This window comes from Lampris incognitus, chromosome 1 (genome assembly GCF_029633865.1).
Source record: "Lampris incognitus isolate fLamInc1 chromosome 1, fLamInc1.hap2, whole genome shotgun sequence".
NCBI classification, from domain to species: Eukaryota; Metazoa; Chordata; class Actinopteri; order Lampriformes; family Lampridae; genus Lampris; species Lampris incognitus.
Window position 1 is genome coordinate 13488061 of NC_079211.1, and position 24382 is coordinate 13512442.

The 24382-nt window shown below is 47.7% G+C and overlaps 1 protein-coding gene across 3 annotated transcripts in view; it reads right to left on the minus strand.

Moving 5' to 3' along the window:
- Positions 1-21393, minus strand: part of ahnak (AHNAK nucleoprotein) — a 41587-nt gene extending 20194 nt beyond the window's left edge. The window contains exons 1-5 of one of the 3 annotated variants that reach the window (XM_056284154.1): positions 21083-21393; positions 11178-11244; positions 1630-1694; positions 406-562; positions 48-274 (exon numbers count right to left, since the gene is read on the minus strand). In XM_056284154.1, coding sequence (XP_056140129.1) covers positions 48-274; positions 406-562 — 384 coding nt within the window. In that variant the 5' untranslated portion in view covers positions 1630-1694; positions 11178-11244; positions 21083-21393. Of the gene's footprint in view, positions 1-47; positions 275-405; positions 563-1629; positions 1695-11177; positions 11245-21074 lie in introns of all 3 variants that reach the window. The other 2 variants (XM_056284155.1, XM_056284156.1) reach the window with 2 other exon arrangements.
- Between the last annotated feature and the right edge of the window lie 2989 nt (positions 21394-24382).

Consider the following 24382-nt stretch of genomic DNA (forward strand, 5'->3'; position numbering starts at 1 on the left):
TCTGAAGATTCCTAAAAAAAATCTCTATTTATGATTACTGAACTCACAAGGACAATATCTGGACTGGAGCCGCCAAAATGGCTCCTCCCCTCCCATGTCAGTGTGCCAATAGGTGATCGACAAGGCGTGCTCAAGGGGGAGCGGCCAGGAGACTTGTCCCCTTTGTTTTGTAGTTTCAGTCCAACCTTGTGGCGATTTAAAGTCTTAAGTAGGTCAGCTGTTTCTTCTGAGCTCATGTTGTCAAAATAGATGGTGGCACCCACAATCTGGTCCCCTATGACCGTAAATTGGAGCAGAAAACAACATTGTAATTGGTAGGTAGGCAAGTGACAGAAATCTAATTCAAGCACCCATTCAATGTAATTCAACCACTCATTGATTAGGGATGTTGATTTAATACTGCACCTTCATATACTTTTCCAGACCGTGCTGCAGGTGACTCCCCTTTCACTTCTTTGACAAAAATTTCTCCTTCTCCTGTCTGCTCTATGGTCAGGCCAGTTTTGTCTGGACCCTCCCAATCTGGAAAGAGCACCTCCCTGGTTTCCTCCTCCTCAGCCATCTGTAATTATACAAAGACAAAAATAATGAGAGAAGTCAAGTCAATTTTATTTCTACAGCCCAATATCACAAATTTGCCTCAGGGAGCTTTACAGCAACACAACACACTGTCCTTAGACCCTTGCATCGGGATAAGGAACAACTCCCTAAAAAAAAAAAAAAAAATCCCTTTAACAGGGAGAAAAATATAGGAAGAAACCTCAGGGAGAGCAACAGATGAGTGATCTTTCTCCCAAGACGGACAAACAATGGATGTTGTATGTACAGAATAATACACAATTTACAGAATACAACACTGAGAGAGGATAACAGATTATAATGGAATTGTAAGAAAGAAAAAGAGAGACAGCCAACCCCCTCCCCGAAAGAAACGTAAGATAACCACAACCTGTATTTTCAAAGTATTTTCACATCATATGAATTAATTGCAGAAAGTTGAATCAGTTCATCTGAACACAACATTTATTGAGAGAAATGTTTCATCACTCATCTAAGTGACCTCTTCAGTCTCAACTGACTGCAGGTATCCCCACCCTTATAAACAATACAGTGGCATAACGACCACAAACAATAATCGGTTTCATATACAAATATGGGCGTGACCATTAACTAGCGATTCAATGGCCATGTGTACTATTCACTGAGGATTTGGGAATGTTTGCAATCACAGCATTGTAAGATGGCGACTATTCCCCAATCCTCTGTGAATAGTACACATTGCCACTGTATCTCTAGTTAATGGTCACGGCAATTTGCATATAATATGAAACCGATCGTTGGTTTCTGTTGATATGTCACTGTATTGTTTATAAAGGCGGGGATGCCTGCCGTCAGTTTAGACTGAAGAGGCCACTTAGATGAGTGATGAAACGTTTCTCTCAATAAACGCTGTGTCCAGATGAGCTGATTCAACTTTCTGTGATTTCCTTGCCTGGATTATCGAGCACGCATAAAGACGTGAATTAATGTATCAGAAACTCATGCAAAAAACTAGGGATTGAATAAATAATAACAAAAACAATAATCAGAATTATAATAATCATAATTCCAGTAAAAATCGATAAATACCGTGTGGGTCTTGATGTCCTTTTCTTTTTATGCCCTGGTGTGATGAAAAGTCTGCCTTGATATTACTGTGAAAAGAGAGGATAAAGCAATTTAACTAAATTATGACAACACACATGACTACACCTTGTGACACTGACAAACTAGTCTATTCATATTGAAAACAGGATATTCTTCTTTTATATCTTCAAGGAGTTTTTCCACCTTTGCATAAATTCGAAATATTTGGCTGTGTACAGTTAAGACGGACGATTCATGGGTTGCAGTGTCCAATGGTGAACACTAGATGGCACTACGTTCTAATAAGAGACTGCCATCTTCAATAATTGCGAGCTCTCCCCCTCCCTCCTGTACATTTATATACACGTGTGTGTGTGTGTGTGTGTGTGTGTGTGTGTGTGTGTGTGTGTGTGTGTGTGTGTGTGTGTGTGTGTGTGTGTTGTGGAAATTTGGTTGGAGCTGGACCACACCCTGCCCCGAGGAAAGCAGCCCAAGCCCACGCCTACACCTCCGCTCCAATGTCAACAGAGAGAACAATGCTGGTTTAAGATGCCTTTCTTTCTGAAAACATAGAACCACACATACACATGCACACATACTAAGCAGCACAACACTTGGACACTGACACTCCCCCATCTTTCCACATATTATAGACTTCCGCACACACACACACACACACACACACACACACACACACACACACACACACACACACACACTATAGGCTATAACTTGTCACTGAAGGCAGAAAACACTGTAACATGCATTTGCAAATGAGCACATACACACATACTCACACAATGCTAACACATACAACCTATCTGTCCATTTTTTGTGGACTAGTATTCCTTTTGGAAGATTTGACACAAAGTGGACAACCTTGTAGGTATTCTCAAGCTTCAAAAATCCCCTATAATGTCACTCAAGAACAATTTAGCCACTTTAAGTAGCAAACCTGACGGGTAGCGCGATTTGATTTCACTGGGTTTCAATAACAAGAACACTGATACTTCATCTGGCCATGACACAAAACCACTTTGACAAAGCAAACAGTGGGGCAAGCAGCAACCCATCTAGTTCCATGTGTTCACAACAAGTCACTCTAGATTTTGCTACCCTCCAAAACATGCACTTTTATAACTTGCAGAGAATTACAGAGTTTTCCATATTCATGTGCACTGTAACTACAGACCATAGCAAATATATAGTTACTAGCAACAACAAGGTTTGTTTACATCTGTCCTTCTGCGGGCGTTCGGCCTCTTCAAACATGCTGACTAGTTCTACCCACTCTGCTCTCCGGAACAGACAACCTATTGTTTCATTAATACCAACCGCTCCATAACCCAAACCTAGCTAGCAGAGGCCTGCATCTTCCCTTGCCTTGGTGTATGAATGAACACTTCATATCAATTGCAACTCACAGACGACTTTGAATGACGGCGAGCAGTAAGAAATGCCTACTATAAATCTACTAGTTTTAGACTACTTTTAATTGTCATTGCCTTACATACATGTCTCATACATACAAGGGAACAAAATTACGTTTCACAAGGACCTCAGTACCACATAAAAACAAATAACACACAATAAATATTAAAAGCAAAGTGTGCATTAAAAACAAGAATGACTTCACAGACCTAAACACCACAAGCACACCTGACACGGACAGCGAGTAAGACGGTCAGAAAGTCATTTTATCTGTCCATATGCCTATAAAACCCCGGAAGACAACTTCTGGATGGTCAGCAGTGTTTCCCCTATAATTGTATAGGCTCGGGGGGCAACCAGGCCACAAAAAACAAAACATTTTTTATGCCAAAAATAACGGAAAATATCCATTCCTTTGGAAATCAATAAGCATGTGTGTTTGGGAGCCTCCCTGCGGGACTGTTCTCAAACGTCAGTCAACCCGTGTCGTCGTTCAAGTGCACCTGGCGGCAGCCTGCAGAAGGGGGCGGAGTTCAACGGCGAACGTTTAATCCCACCCATCCTTTGATTTGATTGGTTTAACTGTCGAATTTGAGTGAGTGGGGGGGGGGGGTTCAGCGTCGATATGGTCGGGGTTTATCAACGATTTCATTGGTTTGGACTTGGGTTTGGGCGGGGTTAAACAGGGTAGGAGTTGGGGTAGACGTTGAACCCCGCCCCTTTCTGGAGGCTGCAGCCGGGCGCTCTTCTCGTCGCCCGGAACTGACGCGATGCCAGGGCCGCTGGTACCGAGAGGCCTTTGGGCTCCTGCGTGGCAAGGGGCCGGTCAGCTAACGTGAGCATGGCGCCGCCTAAAAAGAGGAGGAGCTCTAACGCGGGGAACGGACAACCAAATATACTGATGTTTTTCTCCAAAAACTCCGGAGCCGAACCGAATTCGACCGTGCCAATAATGACGGTAAAGCACACCCTCGAGTGTAATATTGTGATTATGCGATGGTTACCAACAAAATATATAATCAAAGTGTGTTCATAATGTAGGGAAATGTGTGCTAAAAAAAAAAGAAGTTTTTTTTGCTAGCGTTATTTCCATTCCCTGGAAATACATGGGGTATGACTAATACCTGGAAAACAATCGGACACATCGGTAGTCTCCTGCGTAATGAAACCTAGTTCAGTACTCCAGCAAGTACGCTGACCTTGTTGAGTCAGCTAGCTAGCCAGCCAGCTTGAGCTAACGCTTTCTAGAGATCGTACGATTTCCCAAACTGAATAAATACCACACATATAACACATAAAACTGCCTTGCTTGGCTCAATCTTGTTGCAACCGAGATATCTACTAAAAGGGGGGGGGATGTTTACCCCCTTTTAAGCTACTTTTAAGTTAGCAGTCAAGGTAGAGGATGCCAGAGTGGGAGGAGCTTCCAATAGCGTCGAAGCGGAACAGTTACGTATTTATTAAATACGTTGTTTTCATCAGCATTGATCGGTAATTTGCTGGTTTGTAAGACATACAACCCATTTTTAGGGGGCGTTTTTCTAATCAGCTTTTCGGGTTATTGTCTTAAGTTACCTTTGAAATCAAACATCTTTCAGATTTATGCCATTTAGAATACAGTTACTAATCAAGGAGGGGCTAGTTGTAGAAATTGATTTGCATACTGCCATTAAAGGAACGGCTGTTGAAACAGCTGTCCATAAAGTCCATGCTGCATCTCCGCCGTTTAGCAGGTGGCATGCTGTAGAGTTGTTTGAGGCCTCCAAATGTCTGACGCTTCCCCAGCTGGCGCATTGCCCCACCATGTTCTGTTATGTTGCCTTTCAAATACGCATACTTCTAATCAATGGCGGAGTAATAGTTATAGTGATGAGGCGTTTATCATTTGAGCGCGACGAGGTGTGCTGTCATGCCGATTTGATCACGTTCTTGACCAATCAGATTGCTTGGCCAGAACTACTACCTGTTGTATAATATGCCATCCTGCTTGCCTTGTCTGTTCAGGGTTTTTTTTTCCGGTGTTTACCACCAGGCCTGAAAAAATGTCTTGGGGAAACACTGGTCAGTGAAACAATTTATACTTGATGGGGTGCAAGTAGGTCTTTTCCCTCTCTGTACACAAATGTCCTGTACTGTTAATGTGACCTCTTTCTGTTCACTTGGCTATATTGGTTCCATGTCTGTTACCCGCATACCATTACTTCAGATGACAAAATGTGTTCAAAATGTAACATGAAATTAAACCAGCCATTCTGTGGAATAAGTTAGGACACACAGAATCAAATTTAGACTTATATTTGTCACGTTAATCATGACGAGTCGTTTTATTAGTTTCAACCAGTACCATTCAGCAAACTTTGCTGATATTTACTCAATATATTGTGCTTCCTGAAAGCCAACATGTTAAACATTGCAGTTTAATAGCTCTGTTATATAGACTTGGTAAATGGAAGAAGAAGAAAAAAACGCTCAGTGGTGTTGTCAGTGTTTGGCTCATTGCTGTTGGCGACAATCCACGCTACTAGATGGAAGTACTGTCAGTACCTTAACTCTATCTCCCCTTTCAGATGGCAAAATATGAGCAGTAGCATATCAATTCACTATGTCAAAGGAATGCGTAAAACAAACCTTTAGCATTGACATCACGGCACCTCAATTTTTTTTAAACTATCTTTGGGGAGAATACAGTATAGAATAGAGAATACAGGGAGTTAGAGGAGCCATACTCTGTGAAAGAGCTCACCGCCTTTTTCCTCTGGTATGCACTATTTTTGCACTCTATAAATAACATAATTGCAGCAGAAGTAGCCCACCATATACGACATACCAAGAGTAGAGTGAGTGAAGGGTGAAGGTGACCCCCACCCCTTTCAGACAACACCACCACCCCGACACCCCCCCCCCCCACATAGTTAAAACCGTTGTGGCTATTATGGTAGCACGCTCCACCACACTGCCCTGCAAGATAACGGCATGCTGAGAGCGAGAGGAACCCGGGGAAATGATAAAGAAACAGCTGTTTCGAAGGGGACAGCATGTGGCCTGTGCCAACCGCCACTGCAGACATCCTAAAGTGACATTACATTCCCTAAACATATCATTTTAATCAAACAAGGGGCAGTGAGAAGAGATTGCACTACCTGATGCCTTGGCGTGTTCCTTGGGAATACAAAAAACACACACTGTACACCCAGTTTGTATAGGTGGGGCTGTGTGTTTGAGTGGCCAAGTGTGTGTGTGTGTGTGCGCGTGTGTTTGTGTTTGGGGCGGGGGGGGGGGGTGCATGAACTTGTGCATATTTGTGTGTATGTTTCTCAGACAGGCATTTTTGTTTATATATATATATATATATATATATATATATATATATACCCCAATCTATTTCTGTCCGATAATATTTGTGGTTTCTATGCGGTCTTAAAGGTAGAACGAGTAGGATTGGTCGGTTGCGGTTTGTAAACACAGCGCTCAATGTTGGCCCCGCCCCCTCGGCTAAAGACCAGAAGGCCACGCCCCCCCTGACCGCAGTTGCCAGAACACATACCAGTGCGCGGGCCAACTCCGCGTCCCTCTTCATCCCCATCCTCTCCTTCGGTGCTCGCCAGCGGGTGAAAGCCAACCCCAGATTCACTCTCGTTCTGGGACGAGCTTCGTCCGCTTGGCATTTTGCCTCTCTCACTATATTTGTGTCTTTTCGGCGCTGGGTCCGCCATTGTCGTAGCTTCCTCTTGGATGCGTGCTTACGATCTCGATCTGGCACCTGGTCGCAACGTTTTTATAGAGTCCCGCTGCCCAAAGGTTAACGCCCTGTAATGTCCTGTACACAGGAAAATGAGAAAATCCTGGCAGAGGACGGAGTATGTAGATACAGACAGCGCCACTCACGTCTAGTGGGTCAGAAGTGTTGACTGAGAGGGATTGTTTTGGTACGAGTCTATACATCGATTTTTAGGAACGTCCTACTCATTCTACCTATAACCCCCCCCCCCTCCTGTTAACAACTGGGGTGTCAGCATGCCTCGTCTCTAATCTCTCCTAATCAGACATTACAGTGCTGCTCTCTCAGCCACATGCAGTGACAAAAGCTGATTTTTTTTTTTTACAGGGACATGACGGTCATGAAGTGTTGCTTATGATTATTGTGCTGTAATCAATTAATTCGTAAATTTAATCACATAAAACACACACAATGTATCTGATGAGATTCGACAAAACAGAATCTGGCTCCCACCAGAGAAGAACACCCGTTGTTATTCAAATTACTCCCATCGGATTTGGGCCCCATATTTTCCCATCAATGATTTGGGTGCCTGACTTGCACCAGATCGGCGGGACTCGCTCGTGCCATGATCAACCGTGTGTATGCAGGTTGTCTTCCCGACCCAACAGTACAACGTCTGATTTCACTGTTTAACACACCTTCAACAATACAAGGGAGGACTAATAATAATAAAAATACTATGATGGCATGGCAGCCTGTCCAGAGTGTCTCCCCGCCTGCCGCCCAATGCCTGCTGGGATAGGCTCCAGCATCCCCGCAATCCTGAGAGCAGGATTAGTGGTTTGGATGATGGATGGATGGATTGATAATAATAATGATGATGATGATAATAATAACTTTATTTATATTTAATCAACTGGTGTATCGTTGGGTTGGAATGAAAACGTGCGTAAACGTGGCCCTCCACAGTACTTGGTTGTGTATCATTGCACCAGACTTTTTTCACAGTAAAAATAACTTGAACCAACATAGGCAAAATGTGCAAGTTGCAGTGACCGAACCCAAGCAGTACAGTGGACAGTTCGGAATGCAAACTGGACTCCTTGCCGTTTGGAATATGTCCAAGGCCACATTACAAGCCATAGACCAATTAACACAAGGCAATAAATAGAACTTGGTCCCGCATGATTGGGAATATTGGAAAATGCATGCAATGCCTTGAGGTAATATGAAGCCCCTCTTTAAAATAGCCTTTTGCAGGCTTTGAGGGCTGAACAGCAAGCGCCAGTGCTGTTGGGAGTGATTATATAGTAGATACACACAGACAGCAGACACCAACACAGGAGATATAGACAGTGTTTATGCTACGGATGACGCTATTCGTTGGCTGGCAGCTCCACCCTTAACTCTACCCCCCCTCGCCCCCCCCGCCCCGATGGTGAGCCTATCCAAATCTCAAGAGTCACTTTTTTGCCAAAGTCCTTCATGTCCATTAAACACAGCCAGAATGTGTAGTGCAGTCTTTAACAAGCCAATCGGCAGTGTCTCGGATCTGGCTTAATCCAGCTAACTCGCGCTGATCCTATTTCACTCATGTCACCTGACACACGGGTCACCTAACAGTATCCGAAGCGGGCCCGACCATCTCCTCTGTGGGCCACATGTGGGTGGATTGAGCCAAAAGCAGAGTTTTATTCACACACAGAAACGCCACACAGAGAGGATCTATCGTAGCGCTTGGTGGCTGGGCCTGTCTATATAACCCAGTTAGTGAAGAGAGCAGGAAAGCAACCACACCATTGTTCTGTTCACAATGTACACACACACACACACACACACACACACACAAAATAAATGGTTTAAATGTTTCGAGCTTTGAAAAGTGAATGAGAGAATGAAGACATCTCTTGACCCTCGCACAAGGAACACTGTTATCGTTGGCCTCAACCAGCCCGCCTCACCGAGGGGAGGGAGGAAACAGCCAACAGTTGTGTGTTTTCATCAACTCCCTTCAAGCGAGGGAGGAAAAATAACTGCCGCGTTATTCTTCTTTCCATCTCTTGACACAAAGGGGATGACCTGAGACCCCACCCAAACCTCTCTCTCTCTCTCTCTCTCTCTCTCTCTCTCTCTCTCTCTCTCTCTCTCTCTCTCTCTCTCTCTCTGTCAACCTATACTCATACAATTCTTTCACCTATACTTATTTTGCTCCTCCTCTCCCCCAAGCCCTCCCACCCACCCCACCCCTCTCTCTGAGGCTCTCTGATCTGCAGTGAACTATTTGGGCTGTCCTTGCTCTCACAGCTTTGACATGTCCTTGGCAGTGAGCTGCAGGGAGGGGCGGGGGTGGTCTAAGAGCGATGAGCGAGGGAAGGAAGGAAGGAAGGAACGAATGGGAGATAGGAAGGGAGATGGAGAAAGAAAGGAGAGAGTGTGAAAATTTGGAGATAAAAAAAGAGAGGGGCGGGTCTGCAATACAGATAGGGAGTTCTTGTGGAATGTAACCCTACCAGTTAACAGTGGGGGAGGATAGGAAGGGGGGGGGGAACCCCAAAAAAAAAGCAGCCGAGGAGAAACGAAAACTCAGCCCTGATGAGCGGCGAGCCTCCTTGGAGGTGCACAAAGGGACCGTTACGCCATGGATATCATATCTGTATGAAGAACCCGCTTAATTACGCAACTTTTTTTTTTGTTGTTTTTGTTTGTTTTTTCAGGCCCAATCCATCATATCCAATACACACTTATGCTTTATGAGCGGTGAGTAGTAGCCGTGAGGCATGAAAGGAATGTTAAATGGCCCCATATGTAAAACAAGGCTCAAGTATGGGAATTCCCCCCCCCTGTAAATTCACACAATCCCAGCACTTACCATATGCTCTATGATAGCGTAACGTATTTATCAGGAGGCAGCAGGCCGGCGAATTAATATAATCAAAGCAATATCATATGATCAGATATGGATGGCGGAGTAAACAAACACTACATAGTGCAGCCTCTGTGTTCAGGGGGATCATAAGACAGCAGGCGGCCGATGACACCAGACAAACATGCAGCTGCAGCGGTGCAGAAACCCTTCCCCTCCATCTCTTTCATTTCTCTTGCGAGGCGGAGGAGTGACATTCCTGACAACACATGCTCCTCAATGAGATTAGCGGCGTTGTCAAATGCACCTCTGTGGGACAAGGAATTAGATTTAGGCGCAAAGGTTGAAAGGAAATGTGTGTGTGTGGGGGGGGGGGGTCAGGAGGGGAAAAGTGAACCGTTTAAGCTCCGTCTATCATCTTTTTTATTGCAGCCTGGTATGTGTGGCGAGAGAGAGACAAATTGCCAGGGGGACGTGGGGACAGCCGACCAGACAAAAGCCTCTCTTAACCAGCCGGCAACCACAGGACATTTCTGGATACGCCTCCCTACTTTCAGTCTGCCAAAGGCCTACAAGGACCGCATACTGTTCGGTTTGCATATCTCGTTCTGCTAACCCCCCCCCCCCCCCCCCCCACAAAGAGAATATGCCTCACAGCCACTGGCAACGAACAGTTAAAACAGTGTGAGCTTGGCGGGGTTTTCATACAGGGCTGTTTCATAAGACGGGAGGGGGAGGGAGGGGGGAGGGGGGTTGAGCGGAACAGGTGGTCGAGCCGTTGCGCTGGAGGGCCAAATAGGAGGCATAGCGAGCAGAAGCAGCCAAGTGTCAGGTTACGACAGGGCGGGCTTTTCACAGCTGAACAGTGACATGACCTTCCAGGTTCAAAAGAGGACTCACGACAAACATTCCACAAGTGTTTCGGAGTCTGGCATCGGACCCGCTCAAGTTTTGTTTCGCAACCAGATAACAGCGTGTGGCTCTGAGGTGACATCAGCAGGGGTGGTTTGAAATGAGTGCGTAAAGGATTTTCTGGCCTTTCTTTTTGTTTGTTACTCCCCCCCCCCCTTTTCTCCCCAATTGTACTTGGCTAATTACCCCGCTCTTCCAAGCCGTCCCGGTCGCTGCTCCACCCCCTTCTGCTGATCCGGGGAGGGCTGCAGACTACCACATGCCTCCTCCCATACATGTGGAGTCCCCAGCTGCTTCTTTTCACCTGACAGTGAGGAGTTTCACCAGGGCAACGTAGCGCGTGGGAGGATCACACTATTCCCCCCATTCGCCCCCCCCCCCGTACAGATGCCCCGACCAACCAGAGGAGGCGCTAGTGCAGCGATCAGTGCACATACCCACATCCGGCTTCCCACCTGCAGACACGGCCAATTGTGCTTGTAGGGCCGGAGGTAACACGGGGATTCAAACCGGCGATCCCCATGTTGGTAGGCAGCGGAATAGACCGCCACACCACCCACACGCCTTTGTTTTTACTGTTGCCGTTATGATTGAGAGATACCATCAAGTGAAGACCACACTTACCGCGGGGCTGCTCAACCAAGGCCAAGAGTTCTTCCCCCTGAGGCCTTGACTCCCGTCGTCTTGATTTCTGTTGATAGAAACACAACGAGAGCGTCGGGGACTTGTCAGAGTGATTAACAACTCAATTTGATGATAATGAGAACTGGCACGTTTAAAGGCCCCACTCGAGACCTCGTCGTGTAGCTCTTCTCTTATCATGCGCGAGACAAAACAAAACTTGCATGAATTCCTTTCCTCCCTGCGCATGCTGCTCGCTGACACGGGAACACACTGTGTCTTCCAGCGTTAGACAGAAACAAATTCCTCTGATAAGACACATGCACACACACTTGGTGTTTAATTGATTACATCTTGACACACACACACACACCTCGCCGTCCTGCGATGATGAATTCCACGATGAGGCCTCACAGATTTTAATGATTAACCGAATTGAGTGAGCGCTATTGATGCTCTCATGCTCACCACTCCCTAAAATTAAATAACAAAACCAGCTACTGGTCCGGTAGCGCCCCCCCCCTCCAGTTCCCCCCACAGAGTTGCTTTTCAAGTCAGCCAAATAAGAGATGACTTTAAAGACACTTTAACTTTGCAGAATTCAGAGCAACTGAAGGGGAACTGAGAGAAAGACAGGACAGAAAAAGAAATAATAATAATAATAGTAACCATACCATATACAGCATTCAATACACAATTCTACTTCTATGTCCTTGTTGACCAAGCCACAACTGGGCCCCAGGTAAGCTCAAATTAGTCCATCTTGTCCAGAAGAGAGTATGAGACCCTCTTGGAGCTAGCCAGCTGAGCCATATGTGCAGCCCACTCTTCATAGGGAGGGGGCGGTATTTTTTTCCAGGGTCTCAATAGTTTACGTTTGGCAGTTGTGGTGGCCGGGATAGTCCGCCTCTTTTCAGAGGAGGAGAGGGCAGAGTCCTTGAGTTTCAGTTGTTTTCAGTTTCTGGTGCAAAAGTCAGAACTTAGATCCAAACGGACAACTAGATTGCTCTGTAGCTCTTTACTGGTTGTGCGGTGACTGAGGGGACTGGCTTGCATTGCACAAAAATGTGGAATATGGAGTTGAGAAGCCACAGCAGTCACTTTGGGACTACACAGATGGGAACATACCACACAGCAAAGATACAGGGCACAGGTCATTTAGCTGCCTCGAAATGCTGCCAAAGCAAGGCCCACCACAAACTTGCAAATATCTTATTATGGTGTTTGCAAGACTGATTGGGATCCTGCAGACACCGCGAAATGGCGTTTTTTTTCCCTCCCCTTGTTGATTTCTGCATGCATTCATAGAAATCTGCAGAAGTCAACAACACAAAAATTGTACCTTACGCTACAGGGAAGCGTTTGAAACCGCACCAAAGTTCAGTGCAAGTACGATTTGCAGCTCTGCTAACGATCAGCGATGGCGAAGCTTGAGACAATGCGGCATGTCGTCATGATTCAAGCGGAGACAAATGCTTGGAAAACCACTGCCATATGTCTGGTTATGTAACGACTGAAGACACAGTGAGGATACGAGCCCCCCCCCCCCCCCGGTCCTGCATGTGTGCATCTGGAGGATCCACTCTCCACTGAGCACCACTGCACATTATTATAGTAAATTATTTGCGTGCTTCATTTTTTAATAAGCTCTCAAAGGTAGGTCCTCACTTACCTAATTTACAGAGCGCTATTAAACACAACCACATTGGACTACCTTGGCGGTATGCCGGCGATTACTCTTAACGGATGGTTGTTTTTCGGTCGAAAGATGTCTCATTCAGCTTAACTCGCACCGAAACATAGATATATATGAAAGGGAGTTGACACGGCAAGTGAATCCTTCTTAGCTTTTACTCGCCCGAAATCCTGGAGGGTTTTACAAGGATTACCGCTTCCACCCCAACAGCACATTGTGCAACAAAGCCCTCTCTTCTTCTTAGCGCCGGCTGCCAACAAAACCAGACTTGATGTGTGCAGGGACAGGCTTCTACTAGTGAGAACACGTCCCTCAGAAACATTCTTCTGAGAGACGTTTTCAAACCCTGTCATTACACCCCCCCCCCCCCACACACACACACACAGTTGTTCATTGGCCTAAAAAACCACCCGTTACTTGAGAGACAATTATGCCAAATAACTGTTTGTGAAGCTCTTCACTACTTCTAGACCCACCCCCAGCCACCCACACGCGCACATACACATGCACACACACACACACACAGACGGCTAACTTTTTAAAAATGTGTGTCATTTCAGAGACAAATGCTGCACACATGTGGGTGAAAGCAGGTTAAGTGATCATAATTGCCCCCCTAACACGGGTTTCGTAGCTCGCGAAGTGCTTGCGAGGCTTCGTCCAGCAACACAGCGTATCGTTCCACTCGCTAGTCTGTGCAAAACCTACGGCACACGAACCCAGCCTTTCGCCAATATGTGTTGTTAACAGAAAGGCGGTGATATATCACTGGTGGTCAGGCAACCTGCAGGGGTCCAGGGGGGCTAACAAATCTCTACGTAGCTGCAATTGCACATATACGCTCGGTGCTTTATTGTGCGTCTTATTTCTGTGCTGGAACAGGTCCCGTCCTGTAATAGACGGGACGTGCTGCAGATCCCAGTCGATGTGTGGTAGTCACTGTGTTTGCACAAAGGGACTCGCCGCATAGCAGCTGTGTATACTTTATGGACGCGTCACCCCTGGGAAAGGGATGTGTCCATTAGACGTGCCATGCAGAGAGGGATGGAGGCGGGAATCAGCAGAGGTCATGTTTCCAACCGGATCGGTGCGCCGATGAAAAGGCGAGATATCCACGAGGGCCAGACGGAGATAAGCGTCGGCACACAGCGGTGGCAGGGGTCGCATTACTGTTTTCAAACACCCGTGAAAAAAGAAAAATGGGAAAAAAACTTCTGGAACAATTTCGAGTGCTTTCAGAGCTACTCCCCTCCCCAGTTCACATGCACGATTAGCGTGATTGCAGCTAATGGCTCGTCACATTGCAAGTTATCGCTACTTACTCTATAACAGGGAGCACAACTATGGACCCGCTGTAACTCCCAGAGGGGTGTTAGTGAAGACAGAGTACGGCACAATCCACGACTCAACTCTCACAACAGTGAATGGGTTAACGATCAGGATATCCGGAGGCCCACAACATGTAGAGTGAATATCAGCAATGTCAGTATCATTATTTATCACCTTTCAGTTGAACTGTATAGAGATGACATTTGGATGTTGTCATAGCATGATACACAGTTCCCCTGGTCTAAATGACTGATAACAGGAATCCATTACCTAACATTTCTCACAAAATGAGGACTGAAATACTTGAGGGAGTATTGTTTAAAAGCTAGCCTTGGTTATATGTTGTACTATACCAAACACTTCAATATGATGAACCTCTGTTTAATTCTTAAACACAGTGGTTTTGTATGTGTAAGCAGACATCATATATATAGTTTAAAATTCCCCATATTATTATGATAATATTTTCCATATCACCCAGCGCTACTGAAAACATCCCACTTCTGTTTTCATCACCACAGAGAGAGCACTCACCCGCTCACACACACACTCTCTGATGTACACACACACACACACACACACGTACATGTCAGTGGGGACAACACACAAACGAAACACACCACACTGAAACACACTGTACAGGGAAAACGCCACCGCACCGCAGCCCACGAGGTGGCCGCTGTTGTTTCTCCATCGCCGCTCTGCTTGCCCAGGGTGAGCCCCTGCTGGGCGGCCCCACCCAAGCCTCCAGTCACACACATTCCTTGATAGAGCTGTCAGGCAAACTGGAAGGGTGCCCAGCCTCTCCCCACGGTGACTAACTCCAAAGAAATGCTCCCTCTCTCTCTCTCTCTCTCTGGCTCTCTCTTTCTCGCTCTCTCTCTCTCTCCCCCCCCTCTCTCTAAATCTTACTCCAGCTGTATTTTATACCCTGCACCCCTCACCCTGTCTGTCTGCCCCCCCCACAGCTATTCCACCCAGGCCTTGACTCCCAAGTTCTGCCCCAATAAACAAGCACCCCCCCACCCCCACCCCCACACACACACACACAAGAGCTGAATGATAGTGAAAAAAATCAACGATGCCATATTTTGGGGGGCTTTCCGAGGTCCGTGTGTTTATGTTAAATAGTACAGTTGCATAGTTTCTCTAGATACATGCAGTGTTTAACTCTCAAAGCTCCATTAGCAAAGAATTTATCGCTCTAGCTCTCAGTTGGGTGACTTTAGAAAGGAGGGGGGGGGTAATGCCGTTTTCCGGGTAGCCATAAAATTAGATCATTATTCGTCAGATACACTCGAATAACTCTCCTCACGAGTTGTCATAAAAAAAGCAGACCTTGCGAGATTTCCTTTTCTGTCAAGCAATAAGAGGTTTTAGCCTAACATGATAATAATGATAACACATTTTATTTGCGGGCGCCTTTCAGAGCACTCAATGCCACCTTACAGAACACAGTGAAAGACAAGCAGCACTGTGCCGGGCAGCATACAATCAAAACAAAGCAGGGCAGACAATAAAAAGTTAACGCAACAGATGAGTATAAAATCCTCATCTGCACGTGACTACACGGGCCCAGTTCGCCTTAAACCACATCCTTCCCGCTGTGACTAATAGTGTCGCCTCTGCCCTGCACTGTCCGCCCCTGCGCCACACGGCTGCACCCGGGGACGCTCACACTCGTGCACCTTGTGTGGGGAATACAGCGAGCGTGCCGGCACAGGCTCTGCATAACAGGATTCATTCACGTCAGAGGCTTGAGCAATGTCAGTATTCACCATTATCTTCGTCGTCATCATCACCATATTCATCATCATCATCACCACCATGCAGACGGCCCTCCCTTTGTCCCCTGTTTGTGCCCTTTCCTCCCTCTCCCACCTCCCTTAAGAGCCCGTCTTCAACTCTGCTCCCGGTCGGTGCATACCTGGTCTACGGGACAGTGATGGTTTGTGCTAAAGTAGGTCAGAGCGCCCGGGCCTCCTGTTCAAAGAGCCCCGAGTCGGTCCATGTGGTCAAGCGCCTCGCGTCAGTGGCCTACAGAGCAGGAGCAGGGTGACCATGATTACTGATCAAAGACGTGAGCGAGTCAAGTGGACTCGCGGAACTGGCGAGTGGGAAGATTAGATTATGGGGGCAAATAAGGAGCCCTCAGTGCAGGGAGACAATGGAAGAGGGATAGGGCGAACAATAGAGGGACAGACCAAAAGCCAGGCCGGTTATAGTAAAACAGAATGACCTCCCTGTTCCTCACCCTCTTCACGGGACGGCAAAATCCATACTGCTGGAGACATCAAGACGCACAGCGCACCCCTGGAAAGCACTGATAGGACATGGACATGCGTGACGCATGCGAGAGGAATGCGCCGTCAAAATAAACGGCTCTGTTCAGCGCCCGGCGGTCCACCGAGGCCTAAAACCAAACCACAAAGTCCTGCAGAAGACCAACGCTCGCCCGCTGACGCCAACTCGGCCTGTTGCTGATTAAACCATTGCGACTTTGGCAGGAGCGGCGCACGAGCGCAGGGTGGAAAAAGTGAAGAAAACGCTTTCAAACCTTTCTCTCCCGGGTTTACAAGATCACACACAAGAGCAGGGCTGTGTCCAAAGGGAACTTAATTGCCCTCTGCGGGGCAGAGATTCATTGACTTGCACACAAATGAGCACAAAAGGACAACACGAGCAGGACGCCTCACTGTGCGGAGCAAGGTGAGCGGTTTTCCCCCCGAGTTTGGCTGCCGGGACACAAAAAAAAAAAAAAAACGTAACACACAAAACAAATAAATAAAGGGGAAATCATATGTTGGACGTGGTTGGAAATGAGAAATGATCTCAGGCCTGGATCCTGGTGCGACTTCATAGCCAGGAACATTAAGCAACCGGCTCCGGGGGTGAGTTAAGAATCAGAACGAGGGGAGCTGAAACTCACATTTGGCTGCAAAATGGAGGGCAGAACCGTGGATCTGACTATGCAAATATCCCCAGCGGAACAACTGGTTACGCAACAGAAACGGGGGGAGAAGTCCCTTCAGCACCACCGTGGAGATGGTCAACTCCAGAGGCCTCGCCGCCATGCGTACACAGAGCTGTGACGGAGTCCCCCTTCACATGTGGAGCGCCGCTTGCAGACTCTTCATCGTGTAACATGTGAGTGCCCGGCACCAGGCGTCCAAGGGCGGTTGGGTCGGGGTTCACTCCAGTCTGGACGGGGTGCTGTTCGGACCGTTGGATTTTCCCCGATTCCAGCCACAAGGCCAGAAAGGCGGAGGGGTGGAGAGGAAACCGAGCTCTCATAACTGTGCTCTGTGTGGTGGGGCGGCGTGGAGGGGAGCGCAGGGTTTCGAACAGGGCGATAAAGGGAATCTAAACAAAGCAGAACATCTCCTCTGTATTTACATTCCGGGCCGCGCTGCCCTGGCATTTTGGGAACGCTATTCCAAATACTTTTTTTTTGTATTCTTCAAATGCCACATGCCGTTCCTTACCCAGAGCAGCGTGAAGTTGGGTGGGTGGGGGGGGTATGGTGGGTGAGAGGAGGGGAGGGAAGTCTTTTTTCTTTTTTTGCAGTACACCTATAGTTATGTAACAGTGTGCGTCGAGTTTGGCATCCGTTTTGTAAGATAGCAGAGAAAATCAAAGAATTACAGTTTCCCCCTTCTTCTTCTTCTTCTTCTTCTTCTTCTTCTAGTTTCTGGAGCACACCAGCTGCGTGATTATGCTCTTGTCAAACGAGAGAAACGACTACCAGGCTAATTAGATTCGACGAGACATGCTGAAACAATATTCAGCTTTAAGGTCTTCGGGCCCTGGTCATATGAAATGAATAAGGCGCTTTGCGGACAGTGGAAAATTCAAATAGGCAGGATGGCTCGTGTGTGTGTGTGTGCGCTTGTGTGTGTGTGTGCGTGCGCGTGCGGCTGTGACTCACGGGGATGTTAGCGCAGACTTATGATCACGTCTAAATCATACCTCTGAAAGCAGTATTTCCCAATAACAAGGCTAGCAATAAAACGCGAGGCGTCGTACCAGGGGCATACTTTAAACGCGCCGAAATGCCGATGAGGTGCCTTCATAAGCAGCGGCGGCGGGCGGACGCGAGGGCGGGGGCCGCTGGCCGCGCTACCTTGACAGATGTGCGATAGCTGCACGGGAGATAGGGCGGGTTTACTTTCAGCTGGGGAGCGACGAGAGCTCCGAGTACATGGACTCAACACAACATACAGTAAGCCCCCCCCTCCTCTCCCTCCCCTCCCTCCCTCCGCGCTGTCACTCCCCTCACCCCCACAAGCGCATGAGGAAATGACAAAGGAAGTGTGCCATGGTCCGGGCTCTTTCCGTTCTGCGTTGGCACGCCAGGGTAACGCCACCTCTCCCCTGCCAGCAGGGGCAGGACTATCTGCCAGTTCTCGGAGACCGCTGTGGTTGAATTACTCACCACAGGCGAGCTTAAGCCCTTGTGGGTTCATGAGGCAATTCTTGGGAGAAGCGAGAGATGATTTTTGCAACAGATACCAAGGCGTCAGTCCGAGGCCATTTTGAGTGACGGCGTGCCGTACGGACGGCGAGCCTCGACTGCGTCACAGCTCAGCGTGACGGCTGAGGGTGACGTGGAAGATCTCGAGCGGCGATAAAGAAAACCCCCTGAATTCTGGCTTCAGTTTGAATGCGACACCAACCGAGCGGAAGCTCCGCGTTGGCCCCACCGACCGACGGTGTCCATGCTGTTTATGAAGACAGACCGCCTTGGCCCAAGAGAGCGAATGGCGCCCTGTCAACCCACATGTCAACAGGCGACCCAGAGCCTGTTCCGAGAGTTTGACGGCCTCAACGCGTTGTCTGTATTTGCCATGTTTTTATTTAAAGTGTCCCCTGCCGTTGTTGGTGGAAAAACCTCCACGTCCATGGTGCCCAACTCTCCCCCCCCCCAAAAAAACCAGCAGAAGTCCTACGAGGCCCGGCTGAAACGCTTGAGCACCGAGCATACCTCTGCAGACAGCCTTCAGCGAGCAGCATTTGAGCTCTGTGTCACCATGTGGCTCTTTAAAGCAGACGGTCTGTGCCACCATCAATCACCCTGGCAGCAGCAATTTGGGAAACGCCAGACTTTTACGGCCCTGGGCCTGGCTTGAGCATTGTTGACAAGTCTGTGGAGAGCACACAAAGGAAAGGAGCCGTTCTCCCCAACACATTTCAGGGTGTGGCAGGAGGGAGGTGCGCAGGCCAAGGCGGCCACATACTGTGAAATGTAAATTTCAACCCAGTTATACAAACTGGTGCATCTGGTGCGCACTTCCGGCTGACTTCTGTTGCCTAAGCCTTGTCGGTAAACTAAGTCAACGCACTGGATCGTGTGGGGGGGGGGCGGATGGGATTTATTTAATTCGCATTGATTCAGTTTGGATCTACACCTGGGTCATACAGTCCCCCCCCCCCGGCGTTAAGGCTTGGTCGTTGGTGTTAAAATTAAGCCAGCCCCTTTCTCCGGGGCTGATAAAATGCTCCTTTCTCCCTAAATGCACTGAAAAGTCCCGGTTCTCCACTTTCTACGCCTCAAACCTGGTTTCAATTAGCTTGTCTTTCCAAACCACTACATTCCATTACTCCGCCCCCACCCATCCCCCTTGCTCTCGCTCTCTCGCTCTCTCTCTCTCTACCTCCCCCTTCATTTCACCCCCTTTTCTCCTCCCCTACACACCCTGGCAAGAAGCCAAGATTGAGACCCGAGGTATATAAAAAAAAGAAAGTAGGAAAAGAGAAAGGTGAAACGTTTCCACCGCGCGCAAAGGGCGCATAACGGTGTTAGGAGAGGCCGCGCGTTCGTGTGATAAACCGACCATTTGCGCCGCTTTGGGTCGTGCGCAACCTCCGTGGCGCTGGGAAGGGAGGCGAAATATTGTTTGAAAAAGCCTTCGGATGATTACAGCCTATGTGGAAAGTTTTTTTTTCTTCTTCTCCAGCCTTTGGGTGCGCCCCGTTTAAAGCGGAGAAGTAAAAGTTTTGGGAAGAGAGAGAGAGAGAGCGAGCGCGAGGGGAGGGGTGGGGCGATCCACACCCAAGCCCGTTTCTGCAGAGTCGCTCTCGTGCGTTGACATGTTAAATGACAATTTTAAAACCTGTGATTACGTCAAACATGATTTAAAAGCCAAAGAAAACGGTTAAGCGATGGCGTACCCCTCCGAAAAACCCCCTCTTTATTTCACTTTCCGACTCTTCCTCCAGCCGACAACCCCTCACGCGCGCGTGCCTTGGTGTCTACGTGTTATATGGGGGGAATCCACGTTGCAGTCAAGTTAAATCACTTGTGGAAGGAAGGATCATTTCAGATCTGTTGCTCCCTCACAGACATACCGATGTGAAAACTCATCTCCCCCCTAGAAGGGGGGAATTGGGTAAGGCTATGCGGCGCTCGCATCGCACGCACCTCCGGCGACCACCTAAAGTGCGTAGCGAGAGAGAAAAGAGCGAAGCGTCCCGCAGCTCTCCGCCGTCTCCATTAACATGCGGGGTGTGGGCACACACACACACACACACACACACACACACACACCCACACACCCACTTCTTCCCGTCTTAAAAACTCAATAGAGCAATATAACAACGATAATCCTACTTTAAAGCGACCCACGACCGCGCTGAAAACCAGCCGGCCTGTTTAATAAATCACTTCCCAGTGGCGCAGCCACAGCCCGCTTTCTGAACTTTATCCAAACTTTTATCAGCTCAACAAACTTTGGCCAAGCCGTTAAAAATCTCACATCTGTCTGGTCGGACAGCCAACACTGAAGCCACGGAGAGCAGGGTATACGCTTTATATGGTCAACAAAAATCGCCACAGTTAAAGATAATAATGATAATAATAAAATGATGATAAACACCTATTTACCTTTGCGCAGTCTTTGCGCCAACTCTCTCACACCAGCTTGAGCATCCTTGGCAGTTGGTCTCTCCCCTCCTGTCCCAGCCCAAGTAAAGCACTTCTTCCCAAGATCAACGTGGAGTCTCTGAAAAGCCTCTCTCACTCCTTCAGTATTTCTCTATCAGCAGAGTTTCCAGGGCGTTTTCTCTCCCCCTCTACCCCCTCTCTCTCTCTCGCTCTCTCCCTCCCCTTCTCTTCTCTCCTTCTCCTCTGAGTGCTTTTCACTTCTCTCCCCTCTGCGTGGCTGTGACTCAGGGCTGAGCAGAATGGTTGGAGAATAGGGTTTGGCTCCTGGTAGCAGACTGAGGGGAGGGGAGCGGTGTAAGGGAGTGGTCGTTCACTGCCGTATGATTTAGCCCACCCACTGCTCGCCATGCAGGCCTCCAATGACATGCAACAGGAGTCATCTCCACTTAAAAAAAAAAAGAAAAGAAAAGAGAGTTTACAAAATGAGGCAGTCTTTATGGCCCGCATTGTCTAAATAACTCAAGCTCTGCACGGACCACGGCGACACAGTAAAAGGAGTTCAGTGAAGCATTTAGATAATTCCCTTTTAAGCGTTTGTAGTTTGTGTCGTACCTACACGTGAACAATCATGGCATGTGATCGGGGTCGGTTTTGACTTGTTATTTGACAGTTTGTTTTTATTATTTCACATTTCAAAACTGAAATGCATATACGCTACAGATGAAAAAAGAACATAGTAGAAGTAAAGCACATTGTAACATATATGTTACAATGTATCTGCTTACAATATTACAATGTATATTGTAAGCATTGTACCATTGAAGCATTGTAACATTGCTTACAATGTTACAATGTATATGCTTACAATGTTACAATATTGTAACATTGTAAGCATTGTAACATTGCTTACAATGTTACAATGTATATTGTAACATTGTAACATATACATTAAACAGTAGCTTTCATGGCTATACCTCGCAGCCCACCACTAATGTATCGCTGTAATGTCTGTGAATGTTCTCATTCATCCAGGTCATGGTTATCCAAAGGAGTTGAATCAAGTGCAACTGGACCATATATACCAAGTCCAGTTGCACTTGATTCAACTCCTTTGGATATCGCTGTAATGCACAATGATATAAACATGTTATTACAGCTTTGTCCGCGTGACCTCTTCAGTCTCGACTGACCAGCCCCACCCTCGCAATAATCCTGTCCAGATGAACTGATTCAGCTTTGCTGGGTTTCCTTACCTGGGTATTACAGCATGACTCACACTTATCATCACCAGAATGATTCAGGAGTGGGTCCCTTACTTCACTGAAAACACTGGTGGAGTTGCGCCCCCCGCCCCGTGCCTCTGTTCTAAAAAAATAAAAAACCCGCAGAAGTTCCCTCTTGGATGTTGCTATGGCAAATAAAACATGGTAAAGTGCCCTCTGGGGCGGCACGGTGGCCCAGTGGTTAGCACTGTTGCCTCACAGCAAGAAGGTCCTAGGTTTGAACCCAAGGCCGTTCCAGGCCCTTTCTGTGTGGTGTTTGCATGTTCTCCCCGTGTCTGCGTGGGTTTCCTCCGGGTGCACCGGTTTCTTCCCACCATCAAAAGACATGCATGTTAGGGTTGATGCTCCTGTCTGTGCCCCTGAGCAAGGCAGTGGAAAGAAGAACTGGAGTTGGTCGCCGGGCGCTGCAGCTGCCCACTGCTTCTATACAACAGGATGGGTTAAATGCAGAAAACAAATTTTGTTGTAGGCTATGACAAAAATAAGGGGTTTTTCTTTCTTTCTGTCTTTCTCGAGGGTGGCCCAGTGTGCAAGACAACGTGATGAAGTGCCTAGGCTGCCCTTCCAGTGGACAAAACGTGATGAAGTGCCCTCTAGGCTGCCCTTCCAGTGGAGAAAACACAATGCAGTGCCGTATAGGCTGCCCTACACGCTGGAAAATTAGTTGGCCTCACACGCTCCTACCCCTGTTGTTTTTTTTTTTGGCTTTTCTTAACAAGGGCTTTTAACTGTTTCGCCATAAATGCGTCACAACTTTCTGCACGCTGGTGCCCCTCTGCATGCAGCTGGTGCACTTTTTATTCTTTTCACCCCTGCGTCTCAAAAAGCCTTAGTCTGCCACTGACTGAAAACATGTCGAGAGCCAAAAAGCCAAAGTCTGTGTTAACACGGCTCAGTTAAAAGTAGGTTGTTGCATTATCAGCAATGGTGATATTCCCCCCCCCTTTTTTTCTCCCCAATTGTATCCGGCCAATTACCCCACTCTTCCGAGCCGTCCCGGTCGCTGCTCCACCCCCTCTGCCGATCCGGGGAGGGCTGCAGACTACCACATGCCTCCTCCGATACATGTGGAGTCGCCATCCGCTTCTTTTTCACCTGACAGTGAGGAGTTTCACCAGGGGGGACGTAGCGCGTGGGAGGATCACGCTATTCCCCCCAGTTTCCCCTCCCCCTCCCCCCGAAGAGACGCCCTGATCGACCAGAGGAGGCGCTAGTGCAGCGACCAGGACACATACCCACATTCGGCCTCCCAGCCGCAGACACGGCCAATTGACCCTTCGCTAAGCCACGCCCCCCGAAACGCAGACTGGCCAGTCACAGCGCAGCACAGGACAGAGGGCCGACACTTTCATGGCGGCGCTCCGTTGACTCCGATGCAAAAGTTTCAGATTTTCTTCATTTCCGCGCTGGTTTTGTGGACTTTTAGCTAGTTATGGTTAAACGTTGTGCCTGGGGCAACTTGTAACAGTGACCCTCGTTACCCGGAGAGGTTGGAAGGAGATGCACGTTTTTTTCCCCTTTCCAAAACCAAAATCAAACCCTGAGAAGTGTAGGCTGTGGATAAAGCTATGTGGACGTCCTCAAATCCAGCCGAACCCCTCAAAGATCAACAAGCACAGCTTTTTCTGCTCCAAGATATGCAATTACTTTTATTAACCGTAAAATAATGTTAAAGCTTGACGGACTTAGCAACAGTAGCGAAGGGTCTGTGTCTGTAGGGGCGCCCGACCAAGCCGGAGGTAACACGAGGATTCACCGCGTGTTGGTAGACCGCCACGCTACCCTGACGCCAGCAATGGTGACATTTTAAGGTTTTATCTATAAAACAAATATATTCAGGTATATCCTTTTTTTTAGATGAAAACAAAACACGTTGTTCAAGCCTTCAAAGTACAAATCTCATCTTAAGATAGCCAACCAGTGACAACAGTAAACAGCAGCTGTCTTGTACGACAGTCTGCCCAGAATGTTGGATAGATTTTGTAACGAAAACCTTAATTTTCCATATTTTCCCCAG